Below are 21,371 nucleotides of genomic sequence, written 5' to 3' on the forward strand. Positions count from 1 at the left end.
CTTGCTATGGCTTCCACATCCTTCCTGTAATGAGGCGACCAGAAATGAGCACAGGAGTGTTATGGTAAGGTTATATAAGGCATTGGTGAGGCCGAATTTGGAGTATTGTGTACAGTTTTGGTCACCTAGTTACAGGAAGGATGTAAATAAGATTGAAAGAGTGCAGAGAAGGTTCACAAGGATGTTGCCGGGACTTGAGAAGCTGAGTTAGAGAGAGAGATTGAATAGGTTGGGTCTTTATTCCCTGGAGCGTAGAAGATTGAGGGGAGATTTGATAGAGGTGTATAAGATTTTGATGGGTATAGATAGAGTGAATGCAAGCAGGCTTTTTCCGCTGAGGCTAGGGGAGAAAAAAACCAGAGGGCATGGGTTAAGGGTGAAAGGAGAAAAGTTTAAAGGGAATATTAGGGGGGGCTTCTTCACGCAGAGAGTGGTGGGAGTGTGGAATGAGCTGCCGGATAAAGTGGTAAATGCGGGGTCACTTTTAACATTTAAGAAAAACTTGGACGGGTTCATGGATGAGAGGGGTGTGGAGGGATATGGTCCAAATGCAGGTCAGTGGGACTAGGCATAAAATGGTTCGGCACAGACAAGAAGGGTCAAAAGGCCTGTTTCTGAGCTGTAATTTTCTATGGTTCTATGGTTCTAGTACTCCAAGTGGGGTCTGACCAGGGTCCTATATAGCTGCAACATTATCTCACGACTCCTAAACTCAATTCCTCGATTGATGAAGGCCAGTACACCATATGCCTTCTTAACCACAGCCTCAACCAGCACAGCTGCTTTGAGCGTCCTATGAACTCGGACTCCAAGATCCTTCTGATCTTCCACACTGCCAAGAGTCCTACCATTATTATATTCCGCCATCCTATTTGACCTGCCAAAATGAACCACCACACACTTATCTGGGTTGAACTCCATCTGCCACTTCTCCGCACAGTCTTGCATCCTACAATGTCTCGCTGCAACTTCTGACATCCCTCCACACTATCCACAACACCTCCAACCTTTGTCTGTCATCAGCAAACTTATCAACCCATCCCTCCGCTTCCTCATCCAGGTCATTTATAAAAATCACAAAAAGTAAGCGTCCCAGAACAGATCCCTGGGGCACTCCACTGGTGACCAACCTCCATGCAGAATATGACCCGTCTATAACCACTCTTTGTCTTCTGTGGGCAAGCCAGTTCTGGATCCACAAAGCAATGTCCCCTTGGATCCCATGCCCCCTCACTTTCTCAATGAGCCTTGCATGGGGCACCTTATCAAACGCCTTGCTGAAATCCATATAAACTACATCTACCGCTCTTCCCTCGTCTATGTGTCTCGTTACATCTTCAAAACTCCTAAGGCATGATCTGCCTTGGACAAAGCCGTGCTGGCTATTCTTAATCATATTATATCTCTCCAAATGTTCATAAATCCTGCCTCTCAGGATCTCCTCCATCAACTTTTGAGGAAGAGAAGGTGTTACAGGCTAATAGGCTGGAGGAAATAGATGTTCGGAGGGAGGATGTCCTGGCAGTTTTGAATAAACTGAAGGTCGACAAGTCCCCTGGGCCTGATGAAATGTATCCTAGGGTTCTTTGGGAGGCAAGGGATGAGATTGCAGAGCCTTTGGCTTTGATCTTTGGGTCCTCGCTGTCCACTGGGATGGTGCCAGAGGACTGGAGAATGGTGAATGTTGTTCCTCCGTTTAAGAAAGGGAATAGAAATGACCCTGGTAATTATAGACCGGTTAGTCTTACTTCGGTGGTTGGTAAATTGATGGAAAAGGTCCTTCGGGATGGGATTTATGACCATTTAGATTAATCCGGGATAGTCAGCATGGATTCGTGAAGGGCAAGTCGTGCCTCACAAATTTGATTGAATTTTTTGAGGAGGTAACTAAGTGTGTTGATGAAGGTAGGGCAGTTCATGTCATATACATGGATTTTACTAAGGTGTTTGATAAGGTCCCCCATGGTCGGCTTATGATGAAAGTGAGGAGGTGTGGGATAGAGGGAAAGTTGGCCGATTGGATAGGTAACTGGCTGTCTGATCGAAGACAGAGGGTGGTGGTGGATGGAAAATTTTCGGATTGGAGGCAGGTTGCAAGCGGAGTGCCGCAGGGATCAGTGCTTAGTCCTCTGCTCTTTGTGATTTTTATTAATGACTTAGAGGAGGGGGCTGAAGGGTGGATCAGTAAATTTGCTGATGACACCAAGATTGGTGGAGTAGTGGATGAGGTGGAGGGCTGTTGTAGGTGCAAAGAGACATAGGTAGGATGCAAAGCTGGGTTGAAAAATGGCAAATGGAGTTTAACCCTGATAAATGTGAGGTGATTCATTTTGGTAGGACTAATTTAAATGTGGATTACAGGGTCAAAGGTAGGGTTCTGAAGACTGTGGAGGAACAGAGAGATCTTGGGGTCTATATCCACAGATCTCTAAGTGGATAGAGCTGTGAAGGCCTACCTCTGCTATTTCTTCCAGTTCCATGCAAACTTTCCCACCGTCACACTTGATAGGTCCTGTTCTTTCACGTCTTATCCTCTTGCTCTTCACATACTTGTAGAATGCCTTGGGGCTTTCCTTAATCCTGCCTTCTCATGACCCCTTCTGGCTCTCCTAATTTCCTTCTTAAGATCCTTCCTATTAGCCGTATACTCTTCAAGATCTCTAACATTACCTCGCTCCCTGAACCTTTTGTAAGCTTTTCTTTTCTTCTTGACTAGATTCATTACAGCCTTTGTACACCACGGTTCCTGTAACCTAACATAACTTCCTTGTCTCATTGGAACGTTGCTATGCAGAACTCCAGACAAATACACCCTGAAAATTTGCCACATTTCTTCCGTACATTTCCGAGAAAACCTCTTTCCAATTTAAGCCTCCAATTTCCTGCCTGATAGCCTCATAATTCCCCTTACTCCAATTAAACACTTTTCTAACTTGTCTGACCCTATCTCTCTCCAATGCTATTGTAAAGGAGATAGAATAATGATCACTATCCCCAAAATGCTCTCCCACTGAGAGATCTAACACCTGACCAGGTTCATTTCCCAATACCAAATCAAGTACAGCCTCTCATCTTGTAGGCTTCTCTACATACTGTGTCAAGAAACCCTCCTGAACACACCTAACAAACTCCTCCCCATCTACACCCCTTACTCTAGGGAGATTCCAATCAATATTTGGGAAATTAAAATCTCCCATCACGACAATTCTGTTATTATTACACCTTTCCAGGATCTGTTTCCCTATCTGCTCCTCAACATCCCTGTTACTATTGGGCAGCCTATAGAAAACACCAAGTATTGACCCCTTCCTGTTCCTAACCTCCACCCACAGAGACTCCGTAGACAATCCCTCCATGGTGTCCATCTTTTCTGCAGCCGTGACACTACCTCTGATCAACAGTGCCACTCCCCCACCTCTTTTGCCTCCCTCCCTGTCCCTTCTGAAACATCTGAAACCCGGCACTTGAAGTAACCAGTCCTGTCCCTGAGTCATCCAAGTCTCTGGAATGGCCACCACATCATATTTCCAAGTAGTGATCCACGCTCTAAGCTCATCCACTTTGTTCACAACACTCCTTGCGTGACAATAGACACATCTCAAACCTTCGGTCTGAGCGCTCACTTCTCTATCACCTGCCTATCCTCCCTCTCACACTGTCGGCAAGCTTTCTCTATTTGTGAGCTAACCTCCTCTCTCCCAGTCACTTCAATTTGATTCCCACCCCCCAACCATTCTAGTTTAAACTCTCCCCAGTAGCCTGAGCAAACCTCCCCGCCAGAATATTGGTCCCCAGTTCTGGATTCATCCAGCTAGTTCACCCCTGATCCCGTCAGATTTAATCTTTTGCACCAGCCTGCCATGGGGGACCTTGTCAAGTGCTTGACTGAAGTCCATGTCGACAACATCCACAGTCTTCACTCGTCAATCATTTTTGTCACCTCTTCAAAAAACACGATTAAATTAATGAGACATGAACTCCCTCGTACAAAAGCACGCTGTCTGTCGCTAACAAGGCCATTCAGTTCCAAATGTGTATAGATCCTACTCCAACAATTTCACTGTCAATGATGTCAAGCTCACCGACCTATAATTACCCGGGTTATCCTTGCTACCCTTCTTAAATAACGGGACAACATTGGCTATCTTCCAATCCTCTGAGTCCTCACCTGTGGCCAACGAGGAAACAAAGATTTCTGTTCGAGGCCCAGCAATTTCATCTCGTCTCCCTCAATAACCTGGGATAGATGCCATCTGGCCCCAGGGATTTGTCTACCTTAATGCTTTTTAATTCACCAAACACTTCCTCCCTCATAATGATGACTTGTTCCAAAGGGTTCATACACCCCTCCAAGACACCATCAATCAACGTGTCCCTCTCCTTTGTGAATACATGCAAAGTACTCATCAAGGATCACACCCACTTCCTTGAGTTCTGCGCATAATTTCCTTCCTTTGTCCTTAAGTGGGCTAACTCTTTCTCTCGCTACCCTCTTGTTCCTAATATATGTATAAAATGCCTTCGGATTCTCCTTAATCCTGTCTGCCAAGAACATTTTGTGATCCTTTTAAAAACATAGAAAGAAGCATAGAAAAACTACAGCACAAAACAGGCCCTTCAGCCCCACAAGTTGTACCGAACATATCCCTACCTTTTAGGCCTACCTATAACCCTCCATCCTATTAAGTCCTATGTACTCATCCAGGAGTCTCTTAAAAGACCCGATTGAGTTTGCCTCCACCACCACTGACGGCAGCCGATTCCACTCGCCCACCACCCTCTGTGTGAAAAACTTCCCCCTAACATCTCCCCTGTACCTACACCCCAGCACCTTAAACCTGTGTCCTCTCGTCGCAGCCATTTCCACCCTGGGAAAAAGCCGCTGAGAGTCCACCCGATCTATGCCTCTCAACATCTTATATACCTCTATTCGGTCTGCTCTCATCCTTCATCTCTCCAAGGAGAAAAGACCGAGCTCCCTCAGCCTATCCTCATAAGGCATGCCACTCAATCCAGGCAACATCCTTGGAAATCGCCTCTGCACCCTTTCAATCTTTTCCACATCCTTCCTGTAATGAGGTGACCAGAACTGAGCACAGTACTCCAAGTGGGGTCTGACGAGGGTCTTATATAGCTGCATCATTATCCCCGGACTCCTAAACTCAATCCATCGATTGATAAAGGCCAGCACACCATACGCCTTCTTAACCACCTCCTCCACCTGCGGGGCCGATTTTAGAGTCCTATGGACCCGGACCCCAAGGTCCTTCTGATCCTCCACAGTACTAAGAGTCTTTCCCTTTATATTGTACTCCTTCATCCCATTTGACCTGCCAAAATGGACCACTACGCATTTATCTGGGTTGAAGTCCATCTGCCACTTCTCCGCCCAGTCTTGCATCCTATCTATGTCCCTCTGTAACTTCTGACATCCCTCCAGACTATCCACAACCCCACCAACCTTCGTGTTGTCGGCAAACTTACCAACCCATCCCTCCACTTCCTCATCCCGGTCATTTATGAAAATGACAAACAGCAAGGGTCCCAGAACAGATCCCTGGGGCACACCACTGGTGACCGACCTCCATTTAGAAAAAGACCCATCTATACACACACTCTGCCTTTTTTGGGCAAGCCAGTTCTGGATCCACAGGGCAGCAGCCCCTTGGATCCCATGCCCTCTCACTTTTTCTAGAAGCCTTGCATGGGGGACCTTATCGAATGCCTTGCTAAAATCCATATAAACCACATCTACCGCTTTCCCTTCGTCAATGTGTTTAGTCACATTTTCGAAGAACTCCACCAGGCTTGTAAGGCACGATCTCATTGTTCCTCAATTATCTTTTGCCCTCCGAACTCCTTGTTTGAGTTCTTTTCTACTTTCCCTGTATTCTTCAAATGCTTCATCTGTTTTTAGTTGCCCAGACTTCATGTATGCATTCTTTTTCTTTTTGACTCGACTCACAATTTACAGTGACACAGTGGTTAGCACTGCTGCCTCACAGCACTAGGGACCTGGGTTAGATTCCCAGCTTGGGTCACTGTGTGGAGTTTGCACATTCTCCCCATGTCTGCACAGGTTTCCTCCGAGTGCTCCGGTTTCCTCCCACATTCTGAAAGACGTGGTTAGGTGCATTGACCCGAACAGGAACCGGAATGTGGCGACTAGAGGAATTTCACAGTAACTTTATCGCAATGTTAATGTAATCCTTACTTGTGATTTAATAAATAAACTTGTTTAAAAATTCATAATTTGCCTGGTCATCCATGGTTCCTGAATCTTGCCTTTCCTGTCCTTCCTTTTCACAGGCACATGTCTCCCCTGCACTCTGATCAACTGCTCCTTAAAAGACTCCTTCATGCCAAATGTCTCAGGATCTTTTTGGTGAATTGCTGCAATGCATCTTGTAAATAGTACACTCTGCTGCTACTGAGCATTGGTGGTGGAAGGAGTGGATGTTTGTGGATGTGGTGACAATCAAGCGGGCTGCTTTGTCCTGGATGGTGTCAAGCTTCTTGAGTGTTGTTGGAGCTGCACCAATCCAGGCAAGTGAGGAGTATTCCATCATACTCAACTTGTGCCTTGTAGATGGTGGACAGGCTTTGGGAGTCAGGAGGTGAGTTACTCGCCGCAGTATTCCTCGATTCTGACCTGCTCATGTAGCCACTGTGTTTATGTGGTGATTAGGTGGACAGGTCAGGGCCTTTCATGAGTGGGTGCAGACTCAATGGGCTGAAGGGCCTCTTCTGCACTGTAGTATTCTGTGATTCTAGAGTTTAGAAGAGTGAGGGGTGAGTTTATTGAAATAAATAAGATGCTGAACAGTCATGAAAAAGTGAGCATGGAAAGGGCATTTCCTCTTCTGGGTGAGTCTAAAATTATTGGGCACTGTTTTGAAATGAAAGGTCGCTTTTTTAGACAAAAATTAGAAGAATATTTTCACTGAGGGTTGTGCGACTTTGGAACTCTGCCTCAGAATGGAGCACAGATCATCTACATAGTCAATATCTTTTCCCAAAGGTAGGGGAGTCTAAAGCTTGAGGGCATAGGTTTAAGGTGAGCAGGGTGAGATACAAAAGGGTCCAGAGGGGCAATTTTTTCCACACACAGGGTGGTAAGTGTCTGGGACAAGCTGCCGGAGGTAGTAGTAGAGGCAGGTACAATTTTGTCTTTTAAAAAGCATTTAGACAGTTACATGGGTAAGATGGGTATAGAGGGATATGGGCCAAATGCAGGCAATTGGGACTAGCTTAGGGCTTTAAAAAAAAAGGGCGGCATGGACAAGTTGGGCCGAAGGACCTGTTTCCATGCTGTAAACCTCTATCACTTTATGACTCTATGAGAAGGTGCTCAAGGTAGGGTCATTGAATATTTTTAAGGCTGAGGTAGATCGATTCTTGTTAGACAAAAGAATCAAAGGTTATAGGGGTTGATGGAAATGTAGAACTTGAAACACAAACAGATCAGCCATGATATTATGAAATGGCAAAGCAGGCGGAGGGGCCCATTTCTGCTCCTATTTCATATTTTCATTCAGCTAATCACCCATCCTGACTCTGTCAGTTACAGTTCCCCCACTGTATTCCTCTCGCCCTGTCGGTTTATTTCTATCAATTGCCAATCCAATTTCTTTTTGAAATCACTCATCATCATTCTACTTCCACCGCCCTCCCAGGCAGTGTTACAAGTTGTTGCCATTCATAGAACATCGAACAGTACAGCACAGAACAGGCCCTTCGGCCCACGATGTTGTGCCGAGCTTTATCTGAAACCAAGATCAAGCTATCCCACTCCCTATCATCCTGGTGTGCTCCATGTGCCTATCCAATAACCGCTTAAATGTTCCTAAAGTGTCTGACTCCACTATCACTGCAGGCAGTCCATTCCACACCCCAACCACTCTCTGCGGAAAGAACCTACCTCTGATATCCTTCCTATATCTCCCACCATGAACCCTATAGTTATGCCCCCTTGTAATAGCTCCATCCACCCGAGGAAATAGTCTTTGAACGTTCACTCTATCTATCCCCTTCATCATTTTATAAACCTCTATTAAGTCTCCCCTCAGCCTCCTCCGCTCCAGAGAGAACAGCCCTAGCTCCCTCAACCTTTCCTCATATGACCTACCCTCCAAACCAGGCAGCATCCTGGTAAATCTCCTCTGCACTTTTTCCAGCGCTTCCACATCCTTCTTATAGTGAGGTGACCAGAACTGCACACAACATTCCAAATGTGGTCTCACCAAGGTCCTGTACAGTTGCAGCACAACCCCACTGTACAAAATAATTCTCTCTACATCCCCCTTCAACCCTTGTCCAAAATCTTCAATCCATGTCCTCTATTCAGCAATGTTAAAACCCATATAGACTACATCAAATGAACTACCCTCATTGGCGTTGCATGCCTTTGTTCTACAAACTTGTCATTTTCAAAAAATGACCTGGATGAGGAAGTGAAGGGATGGGTTGCTAAGTTTGCCGACGACACGAAGGTTGGTGGGGTTGTGGATAGTCTGGAGGGATGTCAGAAGTTACATAGGGACATAGATAGGATGCAAGACTGGGCGGAGAAGTGGCAGATGGACTTCAACCCAGATAAATGCGTAGTGGTCCATTTTGGCAGGTCAAATGGGATGAAGGAATACAATATAAAGGGAAAGACTCTTAGTACTGCGGAGGATCAGAAGGACCTTGGGGTCCGGGTCCATAGGACTCTAAAATCGGCCCCGCAGGTGGAGGAGGTGGTTAAGAAGGCATATGGTGTGCTGGCCTTTATCAATCGAGGGATTGAGTTTAGGAGTCCGGGGATAATGATGCAGCTATATAAGACCCTCGTCAGACCCCACTTGGAGTACTGTGCTCAGTTCTGGTCGTCTCATTACAGGAAGAATGTGGAAAAGATTGAAAGGGTGCAGAGGAGATTTACAAGGATGTTGCCTGGATTGAGTGGCATGCCTTATGAGGATAGGCTATGGGAGCTCGGTCTTTTCTCCTTGGAGAGACGAAGGATGAGAGGAGACCTAATAGAGGTGTATAAGATGTTGAGAGGCATAGATCGGGTAGACTCTCAGAGGCTTTTTCCCAGGGTGGAAATGGCTGCTACGAGAGGACACAGGTTTAAGGTGCTGGGGTGTAGGTACAGGGGAGATGTTAGGGGGAAGTTTTTCACACAGAGGGTGGTGGACGAGTGGAATCAGCTGCCGTCAGTGGTGGGGAGGCAAACTCAATCGGGTCTTTTAAGAGACTCCTGGATGAGTACATGGGACTTAATAGGATGGAGGGTTATAGGTAGGCCTAAAAGGTAAGCATATGTTCGGCACAACTTGTGGGGCCGAAGGGCCTGTTTTGTGCTGTAGTTTTCTATGTTTCTATGTATGTTTCTAAATAACCTCACTTACTTCATCCTCATCATCCTCTTCCTCATTCTCCTCTTCATCTGTTTCACATTGCGATTTGCCATATCCTGGGGGTAGAGGGGGGCCCACAGCACTCTCCCCTTGCTCAACAGCTAATCGGCACAGCTGGGTTGGTAAAGCAGGACCAATTCCTTCACTGGAGCTGTCACTGTCATCACTCACACTTCCACTGTCAACTGGCGATCTGCCAAGGAGATAATTGATTGTGAGACATGCAGCACAAACAAAACCCAACACAAGCAACACTGCAGCACAGAGCACAAATCAACACTGGGTTCTGGTGTTCGGAAATTTTGACAAACGAAAACCAACAAAATCCAGCAATTGGGAATGTGTTCTGTTGGTTATGTTTTTAGAAACTATTTAAAACTGAAAACTGTGTAGTGATAGAAATAGTTTGGCTAGATCGTGAGGAGAATTCAGATATAGATAGGCTAAGTGAGTAGAGAAAAATTGGCAGAAAGAGTACAATGTGGGGAAAATGGAAGATTTTCCACTTTGGCAGGAAGAATAGTAAACAATGTTATTTAAACAAAGAGAGACTGCAAAATGCTGTGATACAGATGGGTCTGTATGTCCTCGTGCATATACCACAAATATTCGCATCAAGCGCAGCAAGTAATTAAGAAGGCAATGTTAGTCTTTACTGCATGAGCAAACCGAGTATAAAAGTGGGGAACTCCGTCCAGAACACTGGTGAGATCACACCTGGAGGACTGTGCACGCTTTTGGTCTCCTTAATCCAGGAGGGATATACTTGATTGGAGTGAGTTCAGAGAAAGTCACCAGGCTGATTCCTGGGACGAAGGGATTGTCCGAGAAGAAGAGTTTGAGGAGGTTGGCCCTGTACTCATGGAAATTTTGAAGAATGAGGAGTGGACTTATTTAAAATAAATAATAAAAGATTCTGAGGGGGCTTTGACAGATAGATGCTGGGAGAATGCTTCCCCTCATGGAGCAACCTAGAATTAGAGGCCACAGTTTAAAAATAATGGGACCCCCATTTAAGTTGGAAATGAGAAGGAATTTCTTCTCTCAGAAGGCTGCTGTTAGTCTTTGGAATTCTCTTCCCCAGACAGCAGTGGAGGCTAGGTCACTGAATATATTTAACAACAAAGAGATCAAAGAAGAAAAAAAAGCCTGTGCCAATCGTGATGCGCTAACTAAACTAAAAAACCTTCTGCCTTTACTCAGCCCATATCCCTCTACTCATGTACCCATCCAGATGCTTCTTAAATATTGCTGATGTGCCTGCTTCCACCACCACCTCTGGCAACACGTTCCAGGCACCCACCACACTCTGCATGAAAAACTTCCCCCACACATCTCCCTTAAACTCCCTCTCACCTTGAACCTGTGCCCCCTTGTAATTGGCCCTTCCACCCGAGGAAAAAGCCTCTGACTATACACCGTCTATGCCTCTCCTAATTTTCGAGACCTCTATCAGGTCTCCCCTCAGCCTCCATCTTTCCAGTGAAAACAATCCTAGTTTATTCAACCTCTCCTCATAGTCAACACCCTTGAGACCAGGCAGCATCATGGTGAACCTTCTTTGCACTCTCTCCAAAGCTTCCACATCCTTTTGAGAATGTGGTGACCTGATCTGCACGCAATACTCCAAACGCGGCCGAACCAAGGTTTTATATCGCTGCAACATGATTTCCCAACTCCTATACTCAATGCCCGGCTGATGAAAGCAAGCATGCCATATGCTTTCTGAATTATCTTGGCCACCTGTGTTGCCACTTTTAGGGAACTGTGGACCTACATCCCAGATCCCTCTGAATGCTGATATCCTAAGGGTTCTGCCATTAAAGTATAATTCGCACCTAAATTTGATCCTCCAAAATGCATCACCTCCCATTTGTCCGGATTAAACTCCATCTGCCATTTCTGTACCCAAGTCTCCAATCTATCTATACCCTGTAGTGTCCTTTGACAATCCCCGGCACTATCAGCAACTCCACCAATCTTCATGTCATCCGCAAACTTACTAATCAGACCACCCACATTTTCCTCCAGATCATTTATATATACTACAAACAACAGAGGTCCCAACGAAACACCACTAGCTACAGATCTCCATTCTGAGAAACACCCTTCCACCACTCCTGTAACCAAGCCAGTTCTGTATCCATCTAGCCAGCCCACCCCAAATCCCATGTGATTTTAGTTTTTGTACCAGTCTGCCATGTGGGACCTTGTCAAACGCCTTACTAAAGTCCAAATGAACTACATCCACAGCCTTTCCCTCATCAATTATCTTTGTCACCTCTTCAAAAAAAACTCAATCAAGTTGGTGAATTAAGGCTGAGTTGGACAAGCTTTAATTAACAAGGGAGTGAAAGATTATGGGGAGCAGACAGGAAAGTGCAGTAAAGGTCACAAACAGATTAGCCATGATCTAACTGAATGGAGAGAATGGGCTCAAGAGACTAAATGGCTGACACTGTTCCTAATTCTTATGTTCTACGAGGAGGAAACAAGGAAGCTGCAAAGATATACAGATGGTCAAGTAAGTGGTTAACAAGGTGGCAGATGGAGTATAATTGGGGAAGTGTGAGGTTAGAATAGAAAAGTGGAATCTTATTTAAAAGGTGTGAAAGTTCAAATTAGTTGATGCTCAGAGGAACTTGGCTATATTTGTACAATAATTCAAAAGGTTAACATGCAGATACTGCCATTTAGAAAACAAATGACACGTCGGCCTTTATTGCAAGAGGATTGGCGTACAAGAATAAAAGAAAATAGAATCCCTACAGTGCAGAAAGGCCATTCAGCCCATCGTGTCTGCACCGACTCTCTGACAGAGTTTCTTACCCAGGCTCTTTCCCCTGCCCTATCCCCCGTAACCCCACACATTTCCCATGGCAAATCAATCCAACCTACACAAGGAGTAACTTAGCAAGGCCAATCCATCTAACCTGCACATCTCTGGACTATGGGAGGAAACCGAAGCACCTGGAGGAAACCCACGCAGACACGGGGAGAACGTGCAAACTCCACACAGTCAGAAATTAGCACAGGAAGAAGGAATTCTTGCTAAAGCTGCAGAATTTTGTTAGTACTCCAGCTGTGATCTTATGTATAGTTTTGGTCTCCATATTTCAGAGAAGATATACTTGCACTGGAGTTCTTCAGAAAAAGTTCACTAAACTGGTCCCTAAGAAAGGGGATTGCCCAATGATGAGAGGCTCAATAAATTGAGCTAAACTCTCTGGAGTTTAGAAAAAGGAGAGATGACTGCACTGAAACATAAAAGATTCTGGGAAGGGAATCTACAACACAGGGGCACAATCGAAGGACTGTGAGGAGAGAAATTTCTTCACTAATAATCATTGGAATTCTAAGTAAATAAAAACAAAGAACAATACAGCAGAGGAACAGGTCCTGCGCCGATTCCTAATCTTGATTTATACCCACTACCTATTACCCCTACATTGCTTCTGTCCCTCTGTTCGCCTCCCTCTCATGTGTCTATCAAGATACACATTGAACGTGGCTAATGTGCCTGCTTCCACCAGATCCACAGGTAGTATGTTCCCACCAGCACTCCATGTGAAAAGCTTTCCCTGCACACCCCCCTAAACTTACCATCTCTCACCTTAGACCTGTGCCCTCTTGCAGTTGACCTTTCCACCCTGAGAAAAAGCCTCTGGCTATCATAGTGAGGCATCGTGGACAGTGAAGAAAGTTATCTCCAATTGCAACAGGACCTTGATCAATTAGGCCAGTGGGCTGACAAGGGGGAGGTGCTGAGCCCCAGGCCACGGAGTTTGGAGATGGGTTTCGTAGGATTAATGGTGAAGATTGAGCTGTAGTCAATAAATAGGAGTCTGACATAGGTGTCTTTGTTATCTCGGTTTTCCAGGGTTGAGTGCAGGGCCAGGGAGATGGCATCTGCTGTGGACCTGTTGCAGCGATAGGCGAACTGTAATAGATTCTGGGAGGTTGGAATTGATTCGTGCCATGACTAACCTTTCAAAGCACTTCATAATGATGGATGTCAGAGACACCGGACAATAGTCATTAAGGTACACTGCTTGATTTTTCTTGGGTACCGGGATGATGGTCATCTTCTTGAAGCAGATCGGGACCTCAGATTGGTGTAAAGAGAGGTTAAAGATGTTTGCGAATACTCCCGCCAGCTGATCCGCACAGGATCTGAGTGCTCATCAGGGTACCCCATCCGGGTCAATCGCTTTCCATGGGTTGACCTTCGAGAAAGCTGCTCTGACATCTGCAATGGTGACCTCCGATTCAAGTTCATCCAAGGCTTCCAGGTTGGAGGACGTGCTCTCACTGACCTCTTGCTCAAGACAGATGTAGAATGCATTGAGCTCATCAGGGAGGGGTACATTGGTACCGGCGATTTTACATGCCTTCATCTTGGAGCCTGTTATGTCTTGCAGATCTTGCCAGGGAATTTTCACAGCAACTTCATTGCAGTGTGAATATAAGCCTACTTACGACTAATAAATAAACTTTATAGTCGGTGGGAGGCTGTGTGGCTCGCCCGGGACTCTAGCTTGGTCAGGTATTGTCTTTTGACATCATTGGTGGCAAATATGGCCTAATTAAAAATTTTATACAGCTGCAACATAAGTTGTCAACTTTTATAGTCAATGCTCCGGGCCAATGAAAGCAAGCACATTGAATGCCTTCTTGACCACCTTCTCCACCTGTGTTGTCACTTTTAGAACATTACAGCACAATACAGACCCTTCAGCCCTCGATGTTGCGCCGACCAGTGAAACCAATCTAAAGCCCATCTAACCTACACTATTCCAATATCATCCATATGTTTATCCAATGACCATTTAAATGCCCTTAATGTTGGCGAGTCCAATACTGCTGCAGGCAGGGCATTCCACGCCCTTACTACTCTCTGAGTAAAGAACCTACCTCTGACATCTGTCCTATATCTATCACCCCTCAATTTAAAGCTATGTTCCCTCGTGCTGGCTATCACCATCCGAGGAAAAAGGCTCTCACTATCCACCCGATCTAATCCTCTGATCATCTTATATGCCTCTTTTAAGTCACCTCCTAACCTTCTTCTCTCTAACGAAAACAGCCTCAAGTCCCTCAGCCTTTCCTCATAAGACCTTCATAAGAACATAAGAAATAGGAGCAGGAGTAGGCCATCTGGCCCTTCGAGCCTGCCCTGCCATTCAACAAGATCATGGCTGATCTGAAGTGAATCAGTTCCACTTACCTGCCTGCTCCCCATAACCCCTAATTCCCTTATCGATCAGAAAACTATCTACCCGTGATTTAAACATATTCAACGAGGAAGCCTCCACCACTTCAATGGGCAGAGAATTCCAGAGATTCACTACCCTCTGAGAGAAGAAGTTCCCCCTCAACTCTGTTCTGAACCGGCCCCCCCTTATTTTGAGGCTGTGCCCTCTAGTTCTGGTTTCCCTTCTAAGTGGAAAGAATCTCTCCACCTCTACCCTATCCAGCCCCTTCATTATCTTATATGTCTCTATAAGATCACCCCTCATCCTTCTAAACTCCAACGAGTACAGACCCAATCTGTTTAATCTCTCCTCATAAGCCACACCCCTCATCTCCGGTATCAACCTGGTGAACCTTCTCTGCACTCCCTCCAAGGCCAATATATCCTTTCGCAAATAAGGGGACCAAAACTGCACACAGTACTCCAGTTGCGGCCTCACCAGTGCCTTGTACAGTTGCAGCAAGACCTCCCTGCTTTTATATTCTATCCCCCTCGCGATAAAGGCCAACATTCCATTCGTCCACCATACCAGGCAACATCCTGGAAAATCTCCTCTGCACCCTTTCCAATGCTTCCACATCCTTCCTATAATGAGGCGACCAGAACTGTACGCAATACTCCAAGTACGGCCGCACCATAGTTTTGTACAGCTGCAACATGACCTCATGGCTCCGAAACTCAATCCCTCTACCAATAAAAGCTAACGCTCCGTACGCCTTCTTAACAACCCTATCAACCTGGGTGCCAACTTTCAGGGATCTATGCATATGGTCACCGAAATCTCTCTGTTCATCTTTTGTTCTTTTGTTATTGCAATGGAGAGGGATAGGGCCGTACGGCAGGGCAAGGTTTACAATTGGGGGAGGGGTAATTATGATGCGATTAGGCAAGAATTAGGGGGCATAAGTTGGGAACAGAAACTGTCAGAGAAAGGAACTAATGAAAAGTGGAACTTTTTCAAGGAACAAATACTGGATGTCCTTGATAGGTATGTTCCTGTCAGGCAGGGAGGAAATGGCCGAGTGAGGGAACCATATATTTTCATAAATGACCTGGATGAGGAAGTGGAGGGATGGGTTGGTAAGTTTGCTGACGACACCAAGGTAGGTGGTGTTGTGGATAGTTTGGAGGGATGTCAGAAGTTGCAGCGAGACATAGATAGAATGCAAGACTGGGCGGAGAAGTGGCAGATGGACTTCAACCCGGATAAGTGTGTGGTGATCCATTTTGGCAGATCCAATGGGATGAAGCAGCAGTATAATATGAAGGGTACCATTCTTAGCAGTGTAGAGGATCAGAAGGACCTTGGGGTCCGGGTCCATAGGACTCTTAAATCGGCCTCGCAGGTGGAGGATGCGGTCAAGAAGGCGTACGGCGTACTGGCCTTCATTAATCGAGGGATTGAGTTTAGGAGTCGGGAGAGAATGCTGCACCCTGGTTAGACCCCACTTGGAGTACTGCGCGCAGTTCTGGTCACCTCATTACAGGAAAGATGTTGAAGCCATTGAAAGGGTGCAGAGGAGATTTACAAAGATGTTGCCTGGATTGGGGGGGCATGCCTTATGAGGATAGGTTGAGGGAGCTTGGTCTCTTCTCCCTGGAGAGACGAAGGGTGAGAGGTGACCTGATAGAGGTTTACAAGATGTTGAGAGGTCTGGATAGGGTAGACTCTCAGAGGCTATTTCCAAGGGCTGAAATGGTTGCTACGAGAGGACACAGGTTTAAGGTGCTGGGGGGTAGGTACAGAGGAGATGTCAGGGGTAAGTTTTTCACTCAGAGGGTGGTGGGTGAGTGGAATCGGCTGACGTCGGTGGTGGTGGAGGCAAACTCGTTGGGGTCTTTTAAGAGACTTCTGGATGAGTACATGGGATTTAATGGGATTGAGGGCTATAGATAGGCCTAGAGGTGGGGATGTGATCGGCGCAACTTGTGGGCCGAAGGGCCTGTTTGTGCTGTGGCTTTCTATGTTCTATGTTCTATGGTTCACAAAAGAGGTGGAATGTCTTGTGAAAAGGAAGAGGGAAGCTTATGTAGGGATGAGGAAACAAGGTTCAGATGGCTCGATTGAGGGTTACAAGTTAGCAAGGAATGAGCTGAAAAAGGGGCTTAGGAGAGCTAGGAGGGGACATGAGAAGTCCTTGGCGGGTCGGATCAAGGAAAACCCCAAGGCTTTTTACTCTTATGTGAGGAATAAAAGAATGACCAGGGTGAGGTTAGGGCCGGTCAAGGACAGTAGTGGGAACTTGTGTATGGAGTCAGTAGAGATAGGCGAGGTGATGAATGAATACTTTTCTTCAGTGTTCACCAAGGAGAGGGGCCATGTTTTTGAGGAAGAGAAGGTGTTACAGGCTAATAGGCTGGAGGAAATAGATGTTCGGAGGGAGGATGTCTTGGCAGTTTTGAATAAACTGAAGGTCGATAAGTCCCCTGGGCCTGATGAAATGTATCCTAGGATTCTGTGGGAGGCAAGGGATGAGATTGCAGAGCCTTTGGCGTTGATCTTTGGGTCCTCGCTGTCCACGGGGATGGTGCCAGAGGACTGGAGAATGGCGAATGTTGTTCCTCTGTTTAAGAAAGGGAATAGAAATGACCCTGGTAATTATAGACCGGTTAGTCTTACTTCGGTGGTTGGTAAATTGATGGAAAGGGTCCTTAGGGATGGGATTTACGACCATTTAGAAAGATGCGGATTAATCCGAGATAGTCAGCACGGATTCGTGAAGGGCAAGTCGTGCCTCACAAATTTGATAGAATTTTTTGAGGAGGTAACTAAGTGTGTTGATGAAGGTAGGGCAGTTGATGTCATATACATCATGGCCATAGACAGAAGCTTCAGGGATACAGTTACTCCGCGAAATGAAAATAGATGGGTGACGGTGAGAGGGGCTGGGAAGAAGCTGTCGGTGCAGGGATCCCCTGTGGTCGTTCCCCTTAGCAATAAGTATTCCGCTTTGGATACGGTTGAGGGGGACGACATACCAGTGGTGAGCCGCAGTGAGAGGATCTCCGGCACTGAGTCCGTCCCTGTGGCTCAGGAGGGTAAGGAGGAGAGCGGGAGGGCAATAGTTATTGGGGACTCGTTAGTTAGAGGGATAGATAGGAGGTTCTGTGGCAGCAAAAGAGACTCGAGGATGGTTTGTTGCCTACCGGATGCCAGGGTCCCTGACGTCTCGGACCGTGTTTTCCGGATTCTTAAGGGGGAGGGGAAACAGTCACAAGTCGTGGTACACATTGGTACCAACGACATAGGTAGGAGAGGGGACAGGAATTTCGGGAGCTGGGCTGGAAGCTGAGAGCAAAGACAAAACATGTGGTCATCTCTGGTACGCTACTGGTGCCACGTGATAGCGAGTTGAGGAACAGGGAGAGAGTGCACTTAAACATGTGGTTGCAGGGATGGTGCAGGAGGGAGGGTTTCAGATACGTGGATAATTGGAACACGTTCTGGGGAAGGTGGGACCTCTACAAACAGGACGGGGTGCACCTGAACCAGAGGGGCACCAATATCCTGGGAGGGAAATTTGCTACGGCTCTTCAGGGGGATTTAAACTAATTTGTCAGGGGAGTGGGAAAAGGAGTTGTAGTCCGGAAGTCAGTGTTGAGGGTGGTGAGGTATTGGGGAAGGTATCAAGGTCAAGGGTGGGTACCGGTAGACAGGAAGGTGGGTTGAAGTGTGTCTACTTCAATGCAAGGAGCATCCGGAACAAGGTGGATGAACTTGGGGCGTGGATTGCTACTTGGGACTACGATGTTGTGGCCATTACGGAGACGTGGGTAGAACAAGGACAGGAATGGTTGTTGGACGTTCCGGGGTATAGATGTTTCAGTAAGTGTAGGGAAGCTGGTAAAAGAGGTGGAGGAGTAGCATTGTTAATCAAGGATAGTTTAACGGCTGCGGAAAAGCACTTTGAGGGGGATATGCACACTGAGGTAATATGGGCTGCAGTTAGAAACAGGAAAGGAGCGGTCACGTTGTTAGGAGTTTACTATAGGCCCCCAAATAGTAATAGAGATGTGGAGGAAGAAATTGCTAAGCAGATTATGGATACGTGTGGGGGTCACAGGGTAGTTGTCATGGGGGACTTTAACTTTCCAAATATTGATTGGAACCTTTATAGGTCAAATAGTTTGGATGGGGCACTTTTTGTGCAGTGTGTGCAGGAGGGTTTCCTGACACAATATGTGGATAGGCCGACAAGGGGTGAGGCCACATTGGATTTGGTACTGGGAAATGAACCGGGCCAAGTGTTAGATTTGGTTGTGGGAGAGAACTTTGGAGATAGTGACCACAATTCGGTGTCTTTTGTTATTGCAATGGAGAGGGATAGGGCCGGACGGCAGGGCAAGGCTTACAATTGGGGGAGAGGTAATTATGATGCGATTAGGCAAGAATTAGGGGGCATAAGATCGGAACAGAAACTGTCAGGGAAAGGCACTGATGAAAAGTGGAACTTTTTCAAGGAACAAATACTGGGTGTCCTTGATAGGTATGTCCCTGTCAGGCAGGGAGGAAATGGCCGAGTGAGGGAACCGTGGTTCACAAAAGAGGTGGAATGTCTTGTGAAAAGGAAGAGGGAAGCTTATGTAGGGATGAGGAAACAAGGTTCAGATGGCTCGATTGAGGGTTACAAGTTAGCAAGGAATGAGCTGAAAAAGGGGCTGAGGAGAGCTAGGAGGGGACATGAGAAGTCCTTGGCGGGTCGGATCAAGGAAAACCCCAAGGCTTTTTACTCTTATGTGAGGAATAAAAGAATGACCAGGGTGAGGTTAGGGCCGGTCAAGGACAGTGGTGGGAACTTGTGTATGGAATCAGTAGAGATAGGCGAGGTGATGAATGAATACTTTTCTTCAGTGTTCACCAAGGAGAGGGGCCATGTTTTTGAGGAAGAGAAGGTGTTACAGGCTAATAGGCTGGAGGAAATAGATGTTCGGAGGGAGGATGTATTGGCAGTTTTGAATAAAGTGAAGGTCGATAAGTCCCCTGGGCCTGATGAAATGTATCCTAGGATTCTTTGGGAGGCGAGGGATGAGATTGCAGAGCCTTTGGCTTTGATCTTTGGGTCCTCGCTGTCCACGGGGATGGTGCCAGAGGACTGGAGAGTGGCAAATGTTGTTCCTCTGTTTAAGAAAGGGAATAGAAATGACCCTGGTAATTATAGACCGGTTAGTCTGACTTCGGTGGTTGGTAAATTGATGGAAAAGGTCCTTAGGGATGGGATTTACGACCATTTAGAAAGATGCGGATTAATCCGGGATAGTCAGCACGGATTTGTGAAGGGCAAATCGTGCCTCACAAATTTGATAGAATTTTTTGAGGAGGTAACTAGGTGTGTTGATGAAGGTAGGGCGGTTGATGTCATATACATGGATTTTAGTAAGGCGTTTGATAAGGTCCCCCATGGTCGGCTTATGATGAAAGTAAGGAGGTGTGGGATAGAGGGAAAGTTGGCCGATTGGATAGGTAACTGGCTATCTGATCGAAGACAGAGGGTGGTGGTGGATGGAAAATTTTCGGACTGGAGGCAGGTTGCTAGCGGAGTGCCGCAGGGATCGGTGCTTGGTCCTCTGCTCTTTGTGATTTTTATTAATGACTTAGAGGAGGGGGCTGAAGGGTGGATCAGTAAATTTGCTGATGACACCAAGATTGGTGGAGTAGTGGATGAGGTGGAGGGCTGTTGTAGGCTGCAAAGAGACATAGATAGGATGCAAAGCTGGGCTGAAAAATGGCAAATGGAGTTTAACCCTGATAAATGTGAGGTGATTCATTTTGGTCGGACAAATTTAAATGTGGATTACAGGGTCAAAGGTAGGGTTCTGAAGACTGTGGAGGAACAGAGAGATCTTGGGGTCCATATCCACAGATCTCTAAAGGTTGCCACTCAAGTGGATAGAGCTGTGAAGAAGGCATATAGTGTGTTAGCTTTTATTAACAGGGGGTTGGAGTTTAAGAGCCGTGGGGTTATGCTGCAACTGTACAGGACCTTGGTGAGACCGCATTTGGAATATTGCGTGCAGTTCTGGTCACCTCACTATAAGAAGGATGTGGAAGCGCTGGAGAGAGTGCAGAGGAGATTTACCAGGATGCTGCCTGGTTTGGAGTGTCGGTCTTATGAGGAAAGGTTGAGGGAGCTAGGGCTGTTCTCTCTGGAGCGGAGGAGATTGAGGGGAGACTTAATAGAGGTTTATAAAATGATGAAGGGGATAGATCGAGTGAACGTTCAAAGACTATTTCCTCGGGTGGATGGAGCTATTACAAGGGGGCATAACTATAGGGTTCATGGTGGGAGATATAGGAAGGATATCAGAGGTAGGTTCTTCACGCAGAGAGTGGTTGGGGTGTGGAATGGACTGCCTGCAGTGATAGTGGAGTCAGACACTTTAGGAACATTTAAGCGGTTATTGGATAGGCACATGGAGCACACCAGGATGGTAGGGAGTGGGATAGCTTGATCTTGGTTTCAGATGAAGGTCGGCACTACATCGTGGGCCGAAGGGCCTGTTCTGTGCTGTACTGTTCTATGTTCTATACATGGATTTTAGTAAGGCGTTTGATAAGGTCCCCCATGGTCGGCTTATGATGAAAGTGAGGAGGTGTGGGATAGAGGGAAAGTTGGCCGATTGGATAGGTAACTGGCTGTCTGACCGAAGACAGAGGGTGGTGGTCGATGGAAAATTTTCGGATTGGAGGCAGGTTGCTAGCGGTGTGCCGC

General features: G+C 46.4%; 1 protein-coding gene across 1 annotated transcript in view; it reads right to left on the minus strand.

The window, feature by feature from the left end:
• LOC144488398 (WD repeat-containing protein 70-like) overlaps positions 1–21,371 on the minus strand; it is a gene marked incomplete at its 3' end in the record, with an annotated part of 75,778 nt that overhangs the window by 31,322 nt on the left and 23,085 nt on the right. Inside the window, exon 4 of the mRNA XM_078206471.1 lies at positions 9,399–9,600. Coding sequence (XP_078062597.1) covers positions 9,399–9,600 — 202 coding nt within the window. The remainder of the gene's footprint in view (positions 1–9,398; positions 9,601–21,371) is intronic.

This window comes from Mustelus asterias, unplaced genomic scaffold (genome assembly GCF_964213995.1).
Source record: "Mustelus asterias unplaced genomic scaffold, sMusAst1.hap1.1 HAP1_SCAFFOLD_1526, whole genome shotgun sequence".
Lineage (NCBI taxonomy): Eukaryota > Metazoa > Chordata > Chondrichthyes > Carcharhiniformes > Triakidae > Mustelus > Mustelus asterias.